General features: G+C 46.9%; 1 protein-coding gene across 1 annotated transcript; it reads left to right on the forward strand.

The window, feature by feature from the left end:
- Nucleotides 1-271: 271 nt before the first annotated feature.
- Cav3 (caveolin 3) lies at nucleotides 272-14904 on the forward strand. Its single transcript, XM_051203733.1, has 2 exons — nucleotides 272-808; nucleotides 14160-14904. Exons 1-2 carry the CDS (start codon nucleotides 695-697, stop codon nucleotides 14499-14501), a joined length of 456 nt encoding a protein of 151 aa, XP_051059690.1. The 5' UTR covers nucleotides 272-694; the 3' UTR covers nucleotides 14502-14904.
- Nucleotides 14905-18413: the final 3509 nt, after the last annotated feature.

Raw genomic sequence — 18413 nt, forward strand, 5'->3', positions numbered from 1 at the left:
TCTCGTTATGTCTCAACCCTACAGGCATTTACATCTTTATACACAGTTTTGACCACTGAAGCCAGTCACTAATCTAAGGAAACTCTACCAGACATTTCCAGTTCCCCCAGTAGAGTCCCCCACAAAGCCAGTCTCTTCCCCTCCAGGGTGGGAGGAGTCTTGATGGTATTACCAACTCCTTATAATATCCCTGTTCACAGTTAGGGTCCTGGTGGCCCAGAGGGGGGCATGTGCCAAGGTCACTTAGCAGTTAGCAAGAGGCGGAGCTGGGACAGTCCAACTCCCTTCTTGGGCAGCTCATCCTGGGAGGAGCCTGAGTACTCAGGAGCAAATTCCAGGGACTCCATGGGAGTTGCTCAGCACGCCTCCAGAGAGTACCAGGAAGGCCGTGCCTGGTGGCTGGCAGGGGATGCCAGGTCTCCTCTCTCGTGAGGCCAGTGGCCAGCACAGCCCCCTTTAAGGAGCGCTCTGCCATCCAGTCTTAATTTTAGCTTGGAGGCGTGCCACCGGCAGCTTTAACCAGAGGCCTGCTGAAGTTATGCAGGACAGCTGTCAGGCGGCATGCTGGGTGGGGCCTATTTAGCCAGCAGGGGCACCAGTCTGGAGACCCCACGCTTGGTCCTTCTGTCCCAGGACTGTCAACGGCACAGACTACAAGGCTCGGATCTCCTCCTGAAGGTGCCGCAGCCCCACCATGATGACTGAAGAGCACTCTGATCTGGAGGCCCGGATCATCAAGGACATCCACTGCAAGGAGATAGACCTGGTGAACCGCGACCCCAAGAACATCAATGAGGACATTGTGAAGGTAGGCTCTGTGCCCAGCCAGGACATCACAGTCCTCACACACTTGAGGTCAGCCTCCCCAAAGCCCCTGGATACTGTCTTCTTTGAACCCCAGTAAACAGGCAAATCTGTACAGGCCTTAGAAGGCAAGAAGAAAACTAGTTACATGATGGGGCTCAGGGGAAGACACCAAAAATACCTTCTTACAAGTAGGTCCAACTGCCTGCCCTGGGCTCTGGGCCCAGAAGAAATCGCTGGGAAGATTCAGAACCTGGGCCAAGCCGATTGTCCTACCATGCCAGGGCCACTTAGGCTGTCTCCATAGTGGGTTTGGGATTAATCTGAGGGCAGCTTCACCAGTGGCCCCTCCAAGAGGCGCTAGTTGCTGTTAGACAGTGCCTGGTATTTGTCCCTCTGGCACACTGGGCCCTTCAGGCCATCATTCTAGTTCCCTGCCTCAGGGCAGGTCTGGTGGCCAGGACCAGGCAAAGGCCTCTTCTCAGCAGGCACTTGGAAGGGAACCCTCAAGTCACCAGCCTTGAGTCCCCACAATTCAATCTCCCCTTAAAAGCCAGAAGGATCCCTCTGAGTGAAGTTCCAGCCACCAGCCTCAGAGTCCCCAAAGGGGCTGCTCATCTGGACTGAGTATTGAGAATCACAGGCCTGAGCTGCCTGTGGAATTACAGACAGTGCAGTGTGACCCTTTTACCTCGCCCTGAAAACTGGAAACCCATCAACAGTACTGCAGCCATTCCAGCTGCTATGTACATAATTGTAGGGACTGTGCTGTCTGGACATGGCAGTCACTATGGTTTAGTTTTACATAAAACTTTATGAGAATAGACAAGCATCATGCCAGGTTGACAGGTCACTTTCAGAAAAGAAAATTCTAACAGTTGAAATTGATTTTTATTAGGCTGACAAGATGGCTCAGTAGATAAAGATGCCCCCTACCAAACTTTATGTCGTGAGTTCAATCCCCAGAACCTATGTAGTAGGAGAGAACAGACTCTGCAAGCCCCCTGACTTATACACACACACACACACACACACACACACACACACACACACACCATGCTGCATGCCTATATACACATACACATGTAATTAGTTTATTAATTTTAATTGTTTTTATGTGTTTACTTATCTCTATACCCAGAATTGTAGCATCTAAGATGCATGAAAGGATAATATGTGTTTTTAGAACCTTGTATATGTCATGTACCAAGGACACAGCTCAGTGTGGACTCCAGATTTTTCTCAGAAATACATGCTTTGCATTTGGTTCATAAAATACAATGTTGAAAACTGATTTACATGCCCAAATTGTGCCAGACATTCTTAAGTTTTTCAACAGTGAAGCTGCCTTCCGGCTACTCTTTCTTTTGGATTTTTGGTTTTTTGTTTGTTTGTTTTTGTTTTTGTTTGTTTGTTTGTTTGTTTTTGAGACAGGTTTCTCTGTGTAGCATTAGCTATCTAGCTGTCCTGAAACTCACTTTATAGATCAAGTTGGCCTTGAACTCACAGATCCTCCTGCCTCTGCCTCCTGAGTGCTGGGATCAAATGTATGAGCCACCACTGCCCAACAATGAATCTCTCTTTTTATATTGTAACTATGATGACACAGAATTTAGAACCCTGGAGTCATATGAGCCATAGATTTTGGTAACACAACCATGGGTTTATTCAAAGGCACAGGCCAGAGCTGGCCTCCTTCAGGACAGCTCCTTCTACATGACCAAAAACCATCTTCGGGTGTGCCTGCCCACACCAAACACAAGCTATGGCCCCGTTTGCTCTGCCAGGTGACTCCCATGCCAGCCCCTGGATCCAGAGCATGCTCCTGGATCTTGGGCAAAAGTGCTTGCCTTCAGTCCACCCACTCAAATGTTAATGCCACCAAATGTCACCTCCTCCAGAAAGACTTCCCTGACTCCCGCAGGTAGCCAACTGTTCCACATCTCTGTGCCCTTTCACTGGGACTGACCTCTCTAACAGCTGTCACTGTTGTGTGTTTTATTGACACAAGTCACTAATGATGGAGATGGAAATCCTTAGAATACTTAACAAAGCAAATCTTTCCAACTTCAACATACTAGAGAAGTGTGGATGTCATGGTTTCCATAGAGTGGTCCAGCTGAACTGCCTAGTTTCAACTCAGACTCCTCCCCAAAAGTGAAGACACTGGGCATGTGACCTAAGTTTCTGAAGCTCCTGTGACACTGCAACAGTACCATTTACCTCCATCAGGTAAACGAACCTCAGACCGCTGTGAGCAGCTGAAATGGCATATGAGGGATGAATGACATGAGAGATTTGAAGATCTATAACATGGCTCCTCTCCCAGGAAGTGTATAGCTCTGAAAAGAGTCCTCAAGCATCTTCCAGTCCAGAAGGCTGGAGAAGGGAACCCTCTGGGTGATGGGGATGAGAAGTATGGGAAAGCGGAGGGGACTGAGCTTCTACTGAGGCAAGAAGGGGGCAGCATCAAGCCCTAATCCCACACTACAATCCAAAGAAAGAGGCAGAGACAGCAGACTAGATGCCATGCTTTCTTCAGCTTTTTTTGGGACAGAGGGGGATCCTCTCTGGCATTCCTGGTCCCCATGCAAATAGTTCCTGGAGACTAAATAACAGATGCACAAAAGGTTTTGTCCAGAGGAAATTAACTGACATTGTTTGGTCACTGGCTGCTTTGGGAAGTTGTCTGGCATTTCCTTTTCTTCATGTTTTTAATGAGCCAGAAATGAAACATTTAGAAACACAGAACAGGGATAATATCGGGAGATAAATACCACACCACACCACACACACACACACACACACACACACACACACACACACACACAGACTCTGAGACTTCAGGACTGTTTATCTGTTTAAAATTTAAAAAAGGAGAGCGTTGACTAGCTGGGGTAGGGGCAGCTGTGGGAACAGGACAGCCTCTTACTGTCTGGATTTCTGTCATCACCTGGGCTGAAAAATGTGATAGAAGGATGGGTGGCAGGTGAGAGGAGAGAGCTGAGAGATAAGACAGAGGCCAAGATGAAGACACAGACGCCCACAGCAGCATGATAAGAGCCTCTGCTGGGGTGTTCTCGCATATCAGCAGGGTCCTTGTAGGCTAGGATGAATGGCAAGGACAGAATCCAGGAAGCAGCAGCTGTGGCCCCCCATTTCTGGCACCAGCTAAGACACTAAGCTTGCTGAGTATCTTGAAAAATCCTTCTGGGTAGAGAAGAGGGACATATAGTCCTCTCTGCAATCAGCTGCCAGATTTCACACAGTAAAACCCAAGAGAGGAAGGAGACGGAGCCACCTGCAGAGCCCCAGCACTGGGAGGCACTTCCTAGTAGTGCTGCCCTGGAACCCAGGCTGCAAAATGAGTCATGGAACCTGCACACCCGCTAGACTTGAAGTAATCTCTCGTACTGGGGTCAGGGCCCTGGCTGAGTGGAAGTCATGAGCGATGATGGCTGAGGACCTGGAAAGAGGGCACTTCATTCCCTTCCCCACCCATCCTTGCACTAGTGTGAATCCCACATGTCCCTGAGAACATGTCCCTGAGGATAGGTTTGGAGCTATATGCATCCCACATACCAGGTTTTGGGACACTAAGCTCACTAGTACAGGTGCCCCATGTGATGCCACCCCCTTAAGACTCTGGCTTTAGAAATGCTAGAAGCCTCCCCCATGCATGCCTAGAAACCCCAGGCTACCCCAGTCACTGAAGTCATTTCTGAGAAGGTTCATGGCTGATTCCAAGTCCCTTCCTCGCTGAGTCACACGTGGGCTCTGCATCCTGAACCAGCAACTTTATCTCTCCCTCCTTGGATGCCTCAAGTCAGCCCTGAAGAAAGAAAAGCAGATAGATGTGTTGGAACTCTTCTCAGTACATGAATTCTTCATCCATTTCCAATCCACACCTGCCACAAAACACCCTCCTCGTAATGGCACCATCTGCTTGTCGGGCCAAGAAGCACTGAGGGGAGCCAGCAGTCTACCGCTTCCCCAAAGTCCCACATCTAGCTTTGGTGGAGCTAGGACACACTGCTGTGCAATAATAAAACTGATGCTTCTCCTTGGGAAGAATCCAGGCCTTTCTGATGAGACTAGAATAAGGAACCAGTCGGTATAGGGGAAGGTGTCAAATGCCATAAACTGGTGTCAGATGAAGACCCGGAAGGTTAGCGGAGGGGAAAAAAAAGTTATTTGTGTCTGGGAAAATCAGGATCCATTATCTTCATGGTAAGATGATACCCAAGGTGGGCATTTTAAAATGAGTAAAATTTTAAATGAGGAGAAGGCATTCTAAGAAGAGGAAATGGAACGAGCAATGGTAAGGAGGCTTTTCACAATTCTAGGAAGAATATTGATGGAGTCCGTGAGTGTGAGAGGCAGCTGTTGTCACCACCCCTTCCTTCCTGTGTGCATGGCAGACATTACTAATGGATCACAGTACTTTTCCAGGAAGCAAAGCCCATGGAGTCAGAGTTGGTACCGCAAATAGAACCTTTTTACTATTCTGGCTGTTGGTGATATTGAACCATCCAATGAGGAAAGCCCAGAGCACCCAAAAGAGAATTGAATTTGTGGGTGAGAAAACAGAAAGGGCATGTTGAGGCTGGTTCATTGTTCGCTCAATCCTCCCTGGCAGTTCCCTCCTGTGACTTGCCCTCTATAAATTTCCTCCCAAAATGTCTCCATTGGCCCTGGCGAGATGGCTATCAGAAGAGCTCTCCCTGTACAAGCATGAGTACCTGAGTTTAGTCCCCCAGGACCCACATCAAAAGTCAGGCAGGGCTGGTACATGCCTATAACCCCAGCACTAGGGCCCAGGGAGATGAAACATCCTTGAACCTTGCAAGCTAGCCAGGCTAGCTGAATGCATGAGTTCCAGGTGAGAGACTGTCTCAGGTAAATGAGGAAAAGAAGCAACTGAGGAAGATTTAGTGTTGGTCTCTGGCCTCCATGCACAGATACACACACACACACATACACACACACACACACACACACACACACACAAACACACACACAGGTATATATGCATACGTATGAACATACACAAGGCTACATGAAGCTAATATAGAAGTATTCTTACTTGGTGAGACAGAGACTATGCTGGTCTAGACCTGTGGTTTTCAACCCTCCTAATGCTGTGACCCCTTTAATATAGTTCCTAGTGTTGTGGTGACCCCAACCATAAAATTATTTCGTTGCTACTTCATAAGTATAATTTTGCTACTGCTATGACTTGTAATGTAAGTATCTGTATTTTCCAATTATCTTAGGCAACCCCTGTGAAGGGTTGTTCAACTCCTCAGGGTTCATGGCCCATGTTCTCAATCCGAGAACACCTTGTCTAGACCTTTCAAAATATCATCTCCTTTGGTGTGGGGGTTAGCTTGCTAAAACATGGTTCCTTGTGTTCTACCAACAGATGTCTTTATGCAACCAAGGTAGTGAATGTCTTATGCCTTCATTTTTGAATACCAGCAAACAAGCCCACTCCCCACAACTTCTAGAAAATGAACCTGAGATCCAGGGTACTTTCCTCAGGAACACTTTTATCACTAATCAACTGCCATGCAACCCGTCACCCTACCAGTTCTCTGGCTTTGTGGAACTGGCTGTCAGTTCTACTCTCTCTGGGGACATCCCTCACAGCTTAGTCAAATGGTAGCCAAGAGTTAACACCAGTTGGGGACTCTTTTGAGCTGAACCATCAAACTGAACCTTCAAGAAGCTTCTCTGTTATTCTAGGATATATCAGAGACAACATAGGACTCAGTGTGGATGCTAGGAGAGCCTCTACCTCAGGGTTTTAGGACTATTTTTAGGAGTGCAGTTTGTAACATGCACTTAGCACCACTGGCCTCTACAGCAAGGTATAAAAGTAAACCTGGGGGGGGGGAGAAAGGGAGAAAGGGAGAAAGAAAGAAAAACAAATGATAACTCAGGAGTCCCCAAAGCAGATAGTGCCAGGATTTCCTGGTGTTCAGTCTGGAGCGGACCCAGCCCTCTCTCTGTCACATTCTGGTGGTTAGAATGAGTCACATAAAAAACTCTGACTTGAGATGGGACATGACCACCCACAGACATAGATACAAAGAGTTGTGACTCATTGGAGGTTATTTGAGGAGACTTGCTAGCCTGTAGCCAAAAGCTAGTACACAGTCTAGGACTCCAGCCAAAGCATTTCCCTAGCTCCCCACTCCACCTGTACCACCCTCAATAAGGCACTAGCTGAGAGGGAAAGAGAGATGCCAGGAAGGAAGAAGCTAGAGGCCAACTCACACTGGGAAGACAGTGAGACCCTGCTAGCAGGTCCCATTCTCAAATCCTGTGACCATTTTGGTCTCTTCCCTGCTACTTTACACAAAACCAAGTCTTTGTACTCCAGCAAGGTTTCCCTTGGGTAGCCCTGTAGGATGCTCTCAGCACAAACTACTGGTAATACCTGGTCACCTCTGTGTTATGTTCTGAGCTTCAGTTCCTGTCGGGGTACCCAAATGTAGGGAGTGAAGAAAGCCTAGAGTGAGTGAAGTCCTGAGTGAATGTGTGCTGTTCACACAGGAACAGTCATGTCCAAGGCCTCATAGCCTCAGATCCGTGGAGTAATGGCAAAGTCTCCCCAGGGTGAGGGTCAGAGGTGAATGGCAAAACCTTTCCTTTTTGGGTCTGTGTGGATGTTGACAATGTGTGCAGGAAGTGTTCACATAGCTTTGTTCTCCCAGATACTTACAGCCTAAAAGCCGCTCTTCCATAGAGACTGCTCCTACAAAGATTAGTTAAACCAACCTCCTTGATCTAACTCTGTACCATAAACCCTGCCTCTTTGTTCTGCTGTGTGCAATAACCCCACCTCTCTGTTCAACTCTTTATAAAAAAAACATGCTGAGCTTCCGGAGAGCCCAGTCCACCTGACCCCAGTGTTCTGTCTACTGTCTAGCTGTATTTGTGTTTTCTTCATTCCCTTATCACTCCAGTCAGGTCCAGCCCATGTTATGATCCTGGACAGATTCAGGCACAAGCTTGGCTGGCTGCCTGCCTGCCTTAGGTCTCCTTCTGCTTGGCCCTTAAACACACTATGAAATGACTAGTATAAGATGCATGGGCAGAGATGATCTATAGGGCCCAAATGTATTATGGGTGTTATTGTCATGGTCACGCCAGATCACATAGAAATCTGCTAATGTAATTTCTAACAAAAGAAATAACTCTCATCCATCTTTTAAAACTGTTTTTTTTTAAGATATCATCTCATTTTACCTTGTAATTTTATAACATCAGTACTTTTCAGACTGTGTGGGGAGGAGGTCAGTCCTGCAGTAATCATCCCAGTCTATTGTACAACAATGCTTTTGTAAGACATAGTAAAAATTAATGATCAGAGAGATGAAATGAAAAGTGACTATGTAGTATAAATCCTCATTAACATCATTCAGTAGTCATAAAATGGCTGCATCAAATCTCTATGACTCTATTTCTAACATGAGCTCAGCTTCTGTACTGACCTTCTGGGACTGAATGGCAACCCCTTACATAGCAGGACAGTAGGCCAGCAAACCAGGACCCAGGTAAGCTAAGCTACTTGTTCCGATATTCTGACTCTCAAGCTGATGCTATGCCAAGGACTATGTCTGTCTTCTCCTATAGAATTCAACACAGCAAATTACTAGACTCCCAGAGAGGAAAATCATGGCACCTTCAATCACATAGTAACCCAACAGCCAAGTAGAAGCTGGAACCCCAGCACTACCTCCCTTACTCCTATATATCTTATCTAAATTGTCCTGACCCTAGATGGCCAAGGACTGAGTCATGTGGAATTCTGGACAGGAGTAGATGCTGTCCTCCTCCACCCACCCCCCAATCATCCTGAGGCAGCCCAGTGGTCCTACATTTCCCTAACCCTCTCAGTGACTGCAGGGGTTGTGCAGGCCTGTGCCAATTGGCCAATTGGCTTTCTTGATGCTCCAAAAATAACTATGTCAGAGAAGCAGACACAGGCTGAAAGAGCACCCATATTCCCTTCCCACCCTACATAGGTGGCTGTGAGGCTTCCTCAGCATCAACCCTGCAAGAAAAATCCTTCTTCCTTCTGCTGCTAGGAAAGAAATAGGAAATGAAATTACAGTGTGCTTGATGCACTGGCATGGCCATCTAGACCTGCCGAGTGACTCTTATGAATGGCTTTTATGAATGGCTCACCAAACCAGCATTTATGACCAGAGCACTCTCAGGTCTTAGATTCAATTTAGGGGAGCAGCTGCCTCCTTCCAGCACAGCCCTCCAATAGCATGTTGCTGTTTCAAAGAAAAGAGACCAGTTGTCACACATCCAGCCCACACATCCAGGAAATAACTCAAGTGTCGGTGCCAGTGTTTTCTGGGAAGAAATGGTAATTAAAAGACACAACAGAGAGATCTTCATGGAAGGGACAAGCAGAAAAAGAGAGAAAGAATTCCATTCTTTATTAGTTGTCCATGAGAGGTACACATAGTATGATGGGATCAGCTAGAGAATTCTTCTATTAATGATCTGGAATAACATCAGCAGAACATGAGACATATTTTATAGGCACTTAAGAGCATTTGAACAAGTACTTATCATTAATGAGCACCTACCATGTGGTAGATATTGAGTCCTGGGTGTTCAGTAAGTATTTGTTTCTGTGGATGAACAGATGGACAATGGATAGATATGAAGAAAGGAGGATGGATAGACAGGTGGATATGTGGATAGACAAATAGGAAGATGAATGAATGGACAGAGATAGAGAAGTGAGTAGATAGGTGGGTGGGTACAATATGGTTGGGAGAATAAATAGTAGATAGATGGGCAGATAGATGATGGATGGATAGATAGATAGATAGATAGATAGATAGATAGATAGATAGATAGATAGAGACAAATAGCCATGTCAAACCCACCCATTCAGTCAGCAGCTACAGTGACATGCAAGCCTACCTTTGGACCCTAGATTGCTAGGTTTTTTGGTTCTTTATTGGTGTTTGTTTGTTTGTTTGAGACAGAATCTCACACCATAGACAGACTGACTTGCAACTCATTATGCAGTCCAGGCTTTCAGCAAACTTACAATGCTCCTGTTTCAGCCTCCCTGGGGTTTGGATTACAGGTATGGCTAGCTCTTTATTGAGGAACACACTCTACTACACCCTCCACCTCCAGCAAGAGCTTTTCAGTCAGTTTCTGTGTATCAAATACCCAAAATGTCCAACTTAGGAGGAGTGAAGGTTGGTTTTGGCTCATAGTTTTAGAGACCTCAGTCCATGACAGGGCTGTATTGCTTTGAGTCTATGATGAGACAATCCATCATGAGATGGCCAAAACACATGTTGGAGCAAGCCATTCACTACATGGTAGGGAAATGAAAGATGAAGAGGAAGGGACAAAGTTCCATTCAAAGTCATACCATCTGTGGTCTAACAACCTTCTGCTAGACACCAACACAAAGGTTCTTTGGTCTCTCAGCAGTGCTACCCTGGGACCAGGATTCTAACACACATTCCATTAAAGGACATTTCAGATCCCATCTCCAGGACAGCTAGCCATTCCTAACCCTGTCACTCAGTGCCAGCCAGTGTTCTGAGTTTTTAGATGTCTCAATTCACTTAATCCTCTGACAACTCCTATAAAACATGGCAAGGGAAAGGCAACCCAGAAAAACTCAATAACTTGATTGGGTCATCAAATCAATAAGCAGCTACACAGGGTCCAAGGCACAGCAGCTACTTTAGAGCCAGACACAAACAGGAAAAGTGTGTCAAATGGAGGAAGTTGCTGAAATAAAGGGCAGGCTAGGCTATGGTAATTGATAACCCTTAGATCTAGGTGGATGGTAAAGATAAAGAACCGTGGATCTGTCTTGAAATAGGTTTCTCTGCCTACCACGGACCTGATCTCAATGGGACTGGTCACCCTCCCCAAATGCTGCAGCACAGCCAGCATGTCCCTTGGGATCTACCCTCAACTGTGGTAGTGGGAAGACATTGGATTAGTCAGGATACCTGGACTGAGCCTGATCCTGGTCTGGGCTAGATCCCCCACTTCTGGGCCTCTATGCTACTCCAGTAAAGTGATGAGGAATGGGAAGCCTGTCAGCTGGAGCCCTCCACTGAAAGGGAGGTGAGGCCAGGATAGGTCGGGCAAGGAGGCGAGTGGAGAGGAGCCAGATGAGACAAAGGCCGAGAAGCAAATCTCTGCCCGAATGCCATTTTGCTGACAGAATTCCTGAGGCCATGTGGGCCTCTCTGCAAGCTATCCCAGATCTTCCCAGGAAGGTTGTTTGCCACCATGGAGGTTGGAAAGGTCTCTAAGGTCAGAACCTTTCCATAGACAGAGTCTCTCCCTGAGAGGCAGGGGTGGGGAATGAATCCAGGTTAAGTTAGAAGGGCCCTCCATCCTGGCTTCTAGGATTCTAAACTTTGGGAGATCCCTGGAGACATGGAAACTCTCCATTTTTGCTCCACATAAACAAGAGGTGAAGATGCCAGTTCTAGGCCGGGAGTATATAACAATGGCTCCAATGCCTGTGCTTCTTTCCAGCTCACAGCTACTCCTCCAAGATGGGTATCCCCAAGTTCTCATGGACGCCCACATCCATTCTCACCCTCAGCACTCCTATTGCCTAGCTGCAATAACCAAACGATCTTCTCAGAACCCAGATTCAGCTAAGCACTGCCCATGGCCGTCGAAGGGCCCATGGTAGTGAAGTCTCCCCATATCCCCTCTCCAGCACCACGCTGCTGTTCCTTGCTTGCATTACTCTTCAGGAAGCACCTGTTATCTCCTGAAAGTCACACTGTATAGCCCACTGGCTTCTAGTAGCTTTGGTTCTTTCATCCCAGATGCTCGTTTCCAGCCCACAACACCTCTCTCTGCCCACCTGGTAGCCATCAGACACCAGCTTCCTCCAGGAAGCTCCATAGTCTGAGTTAAATGTTCCTTAGAAATACTCCCTGCCCCTAGCTTAACACAGCAGCACTTACCGCCCACATTAGCTCCATGAGGACGCTTATGACATGCCCACAAATGATCCACAAATCTCTGCCTGATAAATGACCATCCAACTCCTTTTTTGTCTTTTTGTTTTGAAACAGGGACTCATATAACCCAAGCTGCCCTATAACACCCTGTATAGTTGAAGGTGACCTTGAACTCCTGATCCTCTTACACACACACACACACACACACACACACACACACACAAACCGCCTCTCAAGCTCTGAAATTACATGGTTTTCGAGCTCCTGGCTGTCAAACTGTTTTAGGATCATTAAATAATAGGATGTCTGTATGTCTTAGGATTTACATTGCTGTAATTAAACACCATGGTCAAATCAACTTCTGGAAGATAGGACTTATTTCAGCTTGCAGTTCTCAGTCACGCTTCATCGCTTAGGGAAGTCAGGACAGGAACTCAAGCATAGGAACCTGGAGGCAGGAACTGAAGCAGATGCCATGGAGGATCACTAGTGGCTTGAATGTCATGGGCCCCCATAAGCTCACAGGGAGTGGCATTATCAGGAGGTGTGGTTTTTGTTGGAGTGGGATGACCTTGTTGGAGGAAGTAGGTCATTGTGGAGGTGGGATTTAAGGCCTCCTATGCTCAAGCCATGCCCAGTGTCTCGGTTCACTTCTTGCTGCCTACGGGATCAAGATGTAGCTCCTTTCCCACTGTTAGTTCCTTCTCCAGCACCATGTCGGCCTGCATGTTGCCGTTTCCCATCATGATGATAATGGACTAAACGTCTGAAACTGTAAGCCACCCAATCAAATGCTTTCCTTTATAAGAGTTGCTGTGGTCATGGTGTCTCTTCACAGCAATTGGAACCCTAACTAGGAGAAACACTTTACCAGTTTGTTTCCCTGAGGATGAAAGTTTCTGTCTGCCTGGTCCTGCATCAGTTCAGTACCAAATAAACACAGAGGCTTATATTTATTAAATACTGTTTGGCCTATTGCTCCGGATTATTACTAACAAACTCTTACAACTTAAATTAACCCATAATTCTTATCTATGTTTAGCCATGTGACTTGGTAGCTTTTCTCAGTATGGCATTCTTGCTTCCTCTGCATCTGGCTAGTAACTGCTTCTCTGCCTTTCCTCTTTCCAGAATTCTCCTAGTCTGATAGTCCCGCCTATACTTCCTGCCTGACTGCTGACCAATCAGCATTTCATTAAACCAATAAGAGTGACAAATCTTTAGAGTATACAAAAGCATTATCCCGCATCATTTCCCATGGCTTGCTCAGCTGCTTTCTTATACACCCCAGTACCACCTGCCCAGGGATGGCACCACCCACTATGGGCAGGGTCTTCCCACAGCTATCACAAATTAAGAAAATGAACCACAGGCTTGCCCACAGGCCAATCTGGTGGGGACGTTTTTTCAACAGAGGTTCCCTCTTCCCAAATGACTATAGGTTGTGTCAAGCTAACAAAAAACTGGTGGTGTCATCTTCCCATCCCTGTAACAAAGACCTGAAATAAGCAATGTATAGAAAGGTTTACTGTACTCACAGCTGTAGTGGTACAGTCCACAGTCAATTGGTTGCTTTCAGTCCAGTGGTAAGACAGGTACATCATGCCAGGAGTACGTGATGGAGTCAAACAGTTCCTGATGGCCAGGGAGTAAGAGTGGAGTATACCTCCAGCACACATTCCGAATGTTTCCTCCCTTTAGGTCCCATATCTTAAAGGTTCTACATCTGCCAGGGGTACCATCTTGGGGACCAAACCTTTGGGGAACATTGCAGATCCAAACTGCAGCAGACACTACAGCTCTGGCACTGCCGTATTAAACAAGCTACTCAACTTTTGGGAATCCTTTTACCCAAGCATGGAATGAGGAGGCTGGACAGGCTTCAGAGTGCCTTGTATTTATAGTATGTAGCAAGTCAGCAGGACTGGAGACTGACATTATCATCCATATTGGACAATCATTAGAGATATAGTTCCAGACCCCACCAAAACCCACTGAAGTTTAATGGACACCCCAGTTTCTTTCTTTCTTCCTTTCTTCAGTATTTTGTTTAGCTTTATTTTACTTATGCAAATGAATGTTTCCCCTTTGTGTATGAGTACACGCACTATGTGTATGCCTAGGGCACATGAAATTCAAAAGAGGGTGTTAGATCCCCTAGAACTGGAGTTATGAGTGATTGTAAGAAACTATGTGGATGCTGGCAACCAAACCCAGATCTTCTGCAAGAGCAACAGATGCTCTTAGAGGCTAAACCATCTCTCTGACTTCACTCCCAGGGTTTCTGATACAGGCATGCAAACACCAGAAAAGCCCACATATGCTGTGAGTTGAGCTGTCCCCTTCTGACCCCTGCAGGTAGATTTTGAAGATGTAATTGCAGAGCCTGAGGGTACCTACAGCTTCGATGGTGTGTGGAAGGTGAGCTACACCACTTTCACCGTCTCCAAGTACTGGTGCTACCGCCTGCTGTCTACACTGCTGGGTGTGCCACTGGCCCTGATCTGGGGCTTCCTGTTCGCCTGCATCTCCTTCTGCCACATCTGGGCTGTGGTACCCTGCATTAAGAGCTACCTGATCGAGATCCAGTGCATCAGCCACATCTACTCACTGTGTATCCGCACCTTCTGCAACCCGCTCTTTGCTGCACTGGGCCAGGTCTGCAGCAACATCAAGGTGGTGCTGCGGAGGGAAGGCTAAATCCGGGCTGGTGTGAGGGGAAGGCTGGGCAGAGGGAATCAGGCCACGTGAGCACCACAGCTCTGCTCCACGTGAGCTGCCAGAGAGCTCATGCTTTTGAGGGTCCTTTCAATTTCTCCTCAAGATAGGAACACACCAGACAGGGGAGCTAGTTCCCATGTGGAAACACAGGCACCCTTGCTCTGCTCGGCCCACCACGATCCCCAGTGAGCCTGCCTGAGGGCAGACGGTTTAAGAGGCAGCTACCGCAAGGCTTTGCGTTCACATGTACTGTAATACCACAAACCAGCCCAGTCCTCTAGAGGGGTGACCTGGCTCCTCATGCAAGAGAGAGCAAGCAGTGACTGCGGGCATGAGGAGGGTGCTGCAATAAAGGGTTTCGGCTGCACCAGGGAACATCATACTTCGTCCATGAGTTGGTTGTGTGTCCTTTTCTGGTTCTGAAACCTAGAAAACTCAGTTGGAACTCTGGGCAAATTGAAAGCCATCACCAAGTTTTGTTTTCTTTAGGGTTCTGCTTGTTTGCTGGGCATGGGGTCTCCCATATGAAGAGATTTTTTTTTCACATGACTTCTGCTACCCCTGAAGCTGCTAATGAGTACTTAGGGCAGGTGAATGTGAGCATGCCCAGACAGGCCCAATCTCAAACCTGTTAGAATCTCTCCTCTGGCTCAGAAGACACTGAGCCCAGAGCATACCTGGCTCTGCTATGTAACATGTGTGTGCCCTCAGTCCTAATAGACGCCAACATGAGTATCTGAGGCCCAGAGTGTACAAACCTGGACTAGCTGTAAAAATAATAGAGTAAACTCCCAACACCTCTTTGTCTTCCCCAGAGAATAAACACACCAAACCTTAGCAATCTAGTTTCCGGATTGCTTTCTACACATGCCCCATTGGGAACTTGGTCCCTTCAAGGTGACACCAAAGAATCCCAAATCTCCAGTTAGACCACAGCACACAATTGGGGTTGACAAATCTCACGGGGGATTTGGTTCAAGATCCTTGCATCTTATCACAGACAAATGAGCACACCTAGAACTCCAGAGAATAACACCAAATCCCCCTTCTGACTCCTGCCACAGCCCACTCAGACATCACCAACAGACACAAGACCCTGGAGCCTGCTGGAGAATTAATATGAGAGGTCACTGTTCTGGAAGGGAGGAGAAGGCAAAGACAGAAAAAAAAAAGTTTTATTAAGTGCACCTTTTATGAAGCAGCTGGTAAAGCAGGATTGGCCACATCACTCACCAGATGCGGGGACATGGAGACACCACGCAAAGCCCATGGAAGAACAATACCAAGGGATTCATGCTGTGTGCAAAGTGGCATCTCATTACACACTGAAGCCAGGGTCATCGTCCAAGCTGCACAGACGTCCCCTTGTGTGACTCTGGTTTATACCAAAAGGAGACCACAGATTTTTAAATGTAGATTTTCTCTTTTTTGCAGGGCCTAAATAACTCTCACATTTTGCACACTGACTTCTCATGGTCAGAACAATGAAACATTCCAGAACATTCAGCATGTTCCAATTTAATACAACCTCAAGCCCTGAACATGAATTGTAAACAGGTTGGAAAATAGGAAGGGACGTTGGGGATTTCGAGTGTGGGGTCTGAGGAAGGAGGATATAGGTCACAGGACTGAGGGCATTGTTTTAGACCCCTGGAAATTCTAGGCTTTGGGCGGAGAAATAACAAGAAATGGTGAAAATATTCTCTTATGAGAATGAAGGTGCCAATCCAATGTTGCTGATGAAGTCAATTGTCATTTATGCTATACACAAGTGTTAGGACTGTAACAAGACCCAAGGTACCTAAGCTTTCACACAGAATGACACAGCACCCCAGTAGGTTTCAATGTCCAAGACCTTACACCTCTGGGGCTCTCAAGAACATGGTGCCCCTGTCAGAATATCTGAGTTACTGCCCCCATGACCCCTGGTGACACCTGTTGGCTTCTCATTGAACAGCAGAGGCAAAGGACATCTTCAAGATACAGATGCTACCTGACCCCCACCCTACTGACGTGTGTACCCAGGCCCCCTGGGGGGTCTAGAACATAGGCACAGGTGCCCCAAAGCAGAATCCTGCTAGCTGGTCAAAGAACTAGCTGGTGGTGACACTGCACGCATGAGGTGGACCACTGTACAATGCTCTTGAGTCCAAAGGAAAATGACATTGCCTCCTGTCCCCAGCTAGTGACAATGAGCTTGCCCTAAAATGTTGGACATGGTTGGGCACTGCAGCACATGGCCCCCTCCACCCCGAACACCAGACTGTGCTGGCCCACACTCATGTGTGCATGTGTGTGTATGGGTATGTGTATGAGTTTGGGCAAGTACTGCAGTGTGGCAGGAGAAAAAAATGTGTCCAGAAATGGGGGGGGAGGGTATAAAGTGGATCTGCATAATTGAGGCTTTTTGGAAGTACCCTTGCTATATCTCAGGAAGTCCGGAATCAAGTCTGGGTATTTCAAAGGTGCTCCACGGTGCACAGGGACCAGCCACAGGCAGAAAGCCACTAGTCAATTGTGTCTTGTGTTAATAACTGAAGGTATTTCTGAGACAGAGTCATATCCTACCCTCAAGGCTGAGAGGACATTTGAAATCATACTTACTGGATAAACAAAACCTTTGAAACTCCTGGGGAATTGCTGTTCTAAAGAAGACAGGACACTGCAGCTGCAGAGCATCCCCCAGGTCTTTGTTAAAGCCAGATGGGGGTGATCACCACTTTTGCCAGCCAGAATAGAGCCAGCCTCTCCTTCAGACACTTGGAGGTGGTGAGTCACAGGAGGAACAGCACTCGAGGAAGAGAGACCAAGAAATGCATCCATCATTTTGGTTTTCCCAGAACTCAGCTCTTGAACTTATTTTTTCTTGCATTTTTAAGTGTATATAGTTCGGTGTGTGTGTGTATGTGTGTGTGTGTGTGTGTCTGTGTGTCTGTCTGTCTGTCTGTTGCTTACATGTGAGTGTGTGTATGTTGTACATCCACATGTACATGTGGAGACCAAAGGTCGACTTCAGGTGTTTTCCTCCATCATTCTCTGCCTTATTTTTTATTTACTTATTTACTTTGAGAGAGAGTCTTTCACTGACCTGAAGCCAATCAATCTCCAAGGCTGGCTGGCCAGCCAGTCTCTGGCATCCACCTGTCTTCATGCCCAGGGCTGAGGTTTTAAACACATACCACCAAGCCTGACTTCTGCGTGGATGATGGGCATCTCATACTTGCTCAGCAGAGACTTCTCAAAGTGAGCCGTCTCCTCAGGCCCTGGTTCAGTGATTTTTAATATGGTCTCAAAATCGTGCACCCACCACACATTCCAAAGCATTTTAACCAAGTTCCCATCTCCTTGGGAATTTTAGGATCAGCTTATCAATTTCTGCAGAAGCCAGCTAGGATTTTGATGAGGATTACATAAAATCTGTCCAACAATATTACATCTCTGATCCATAAGCACAAGGTGTCCCCATTTGTTTAGTCACCTTTAATTTCCTTCTGTGGTGTTTGCAGCTTTCAGGGCACACGGCATACATTTCCTCTGTTAACCCTGGCCCTCCCTTAGTCATTCTGGCATGTTGATGAGTGGACTCTCTTAGTTCACTTTCCCATTGTTCACAGGAGTGTAGGGAAATGTGAATGATTTGTGTACATTGATCTGGTCTGGCATTCTGCAACCTTGCTATTCACCTGTCAGGTGGGGGGGGCGGGGGTGCTACTTGCATGTGTGTACATGTATACATATGCATGTGTGTGTTCCTTAGGATCTCATAGGCATGGGTCAGTGTCATGTACAAACAGTTATCCCCAGTCCTGTCTGTCCTGGGTGGTTCTCATTTCCTTTTCTTTCCCAAATGTTTATCAAGCATCAGCTTCTTCAACACTTCAGCTCATTGCC

This window comes from Phodopus roborovskii, unplaced genomic scaffold (genome assembly GCF_943737965.1).
Source record: "Phodopus roborovskii unplaced genomic scaffold, PHOROB, whole genome shotgun sequence".
Taxonomy (NCBI): domain Eukaryota; kingdom Metazoa; phylum Chordata; class Mammalia; order Rodentia; family Cricetidae; genus Phodopus; species Phodopus roborovskii.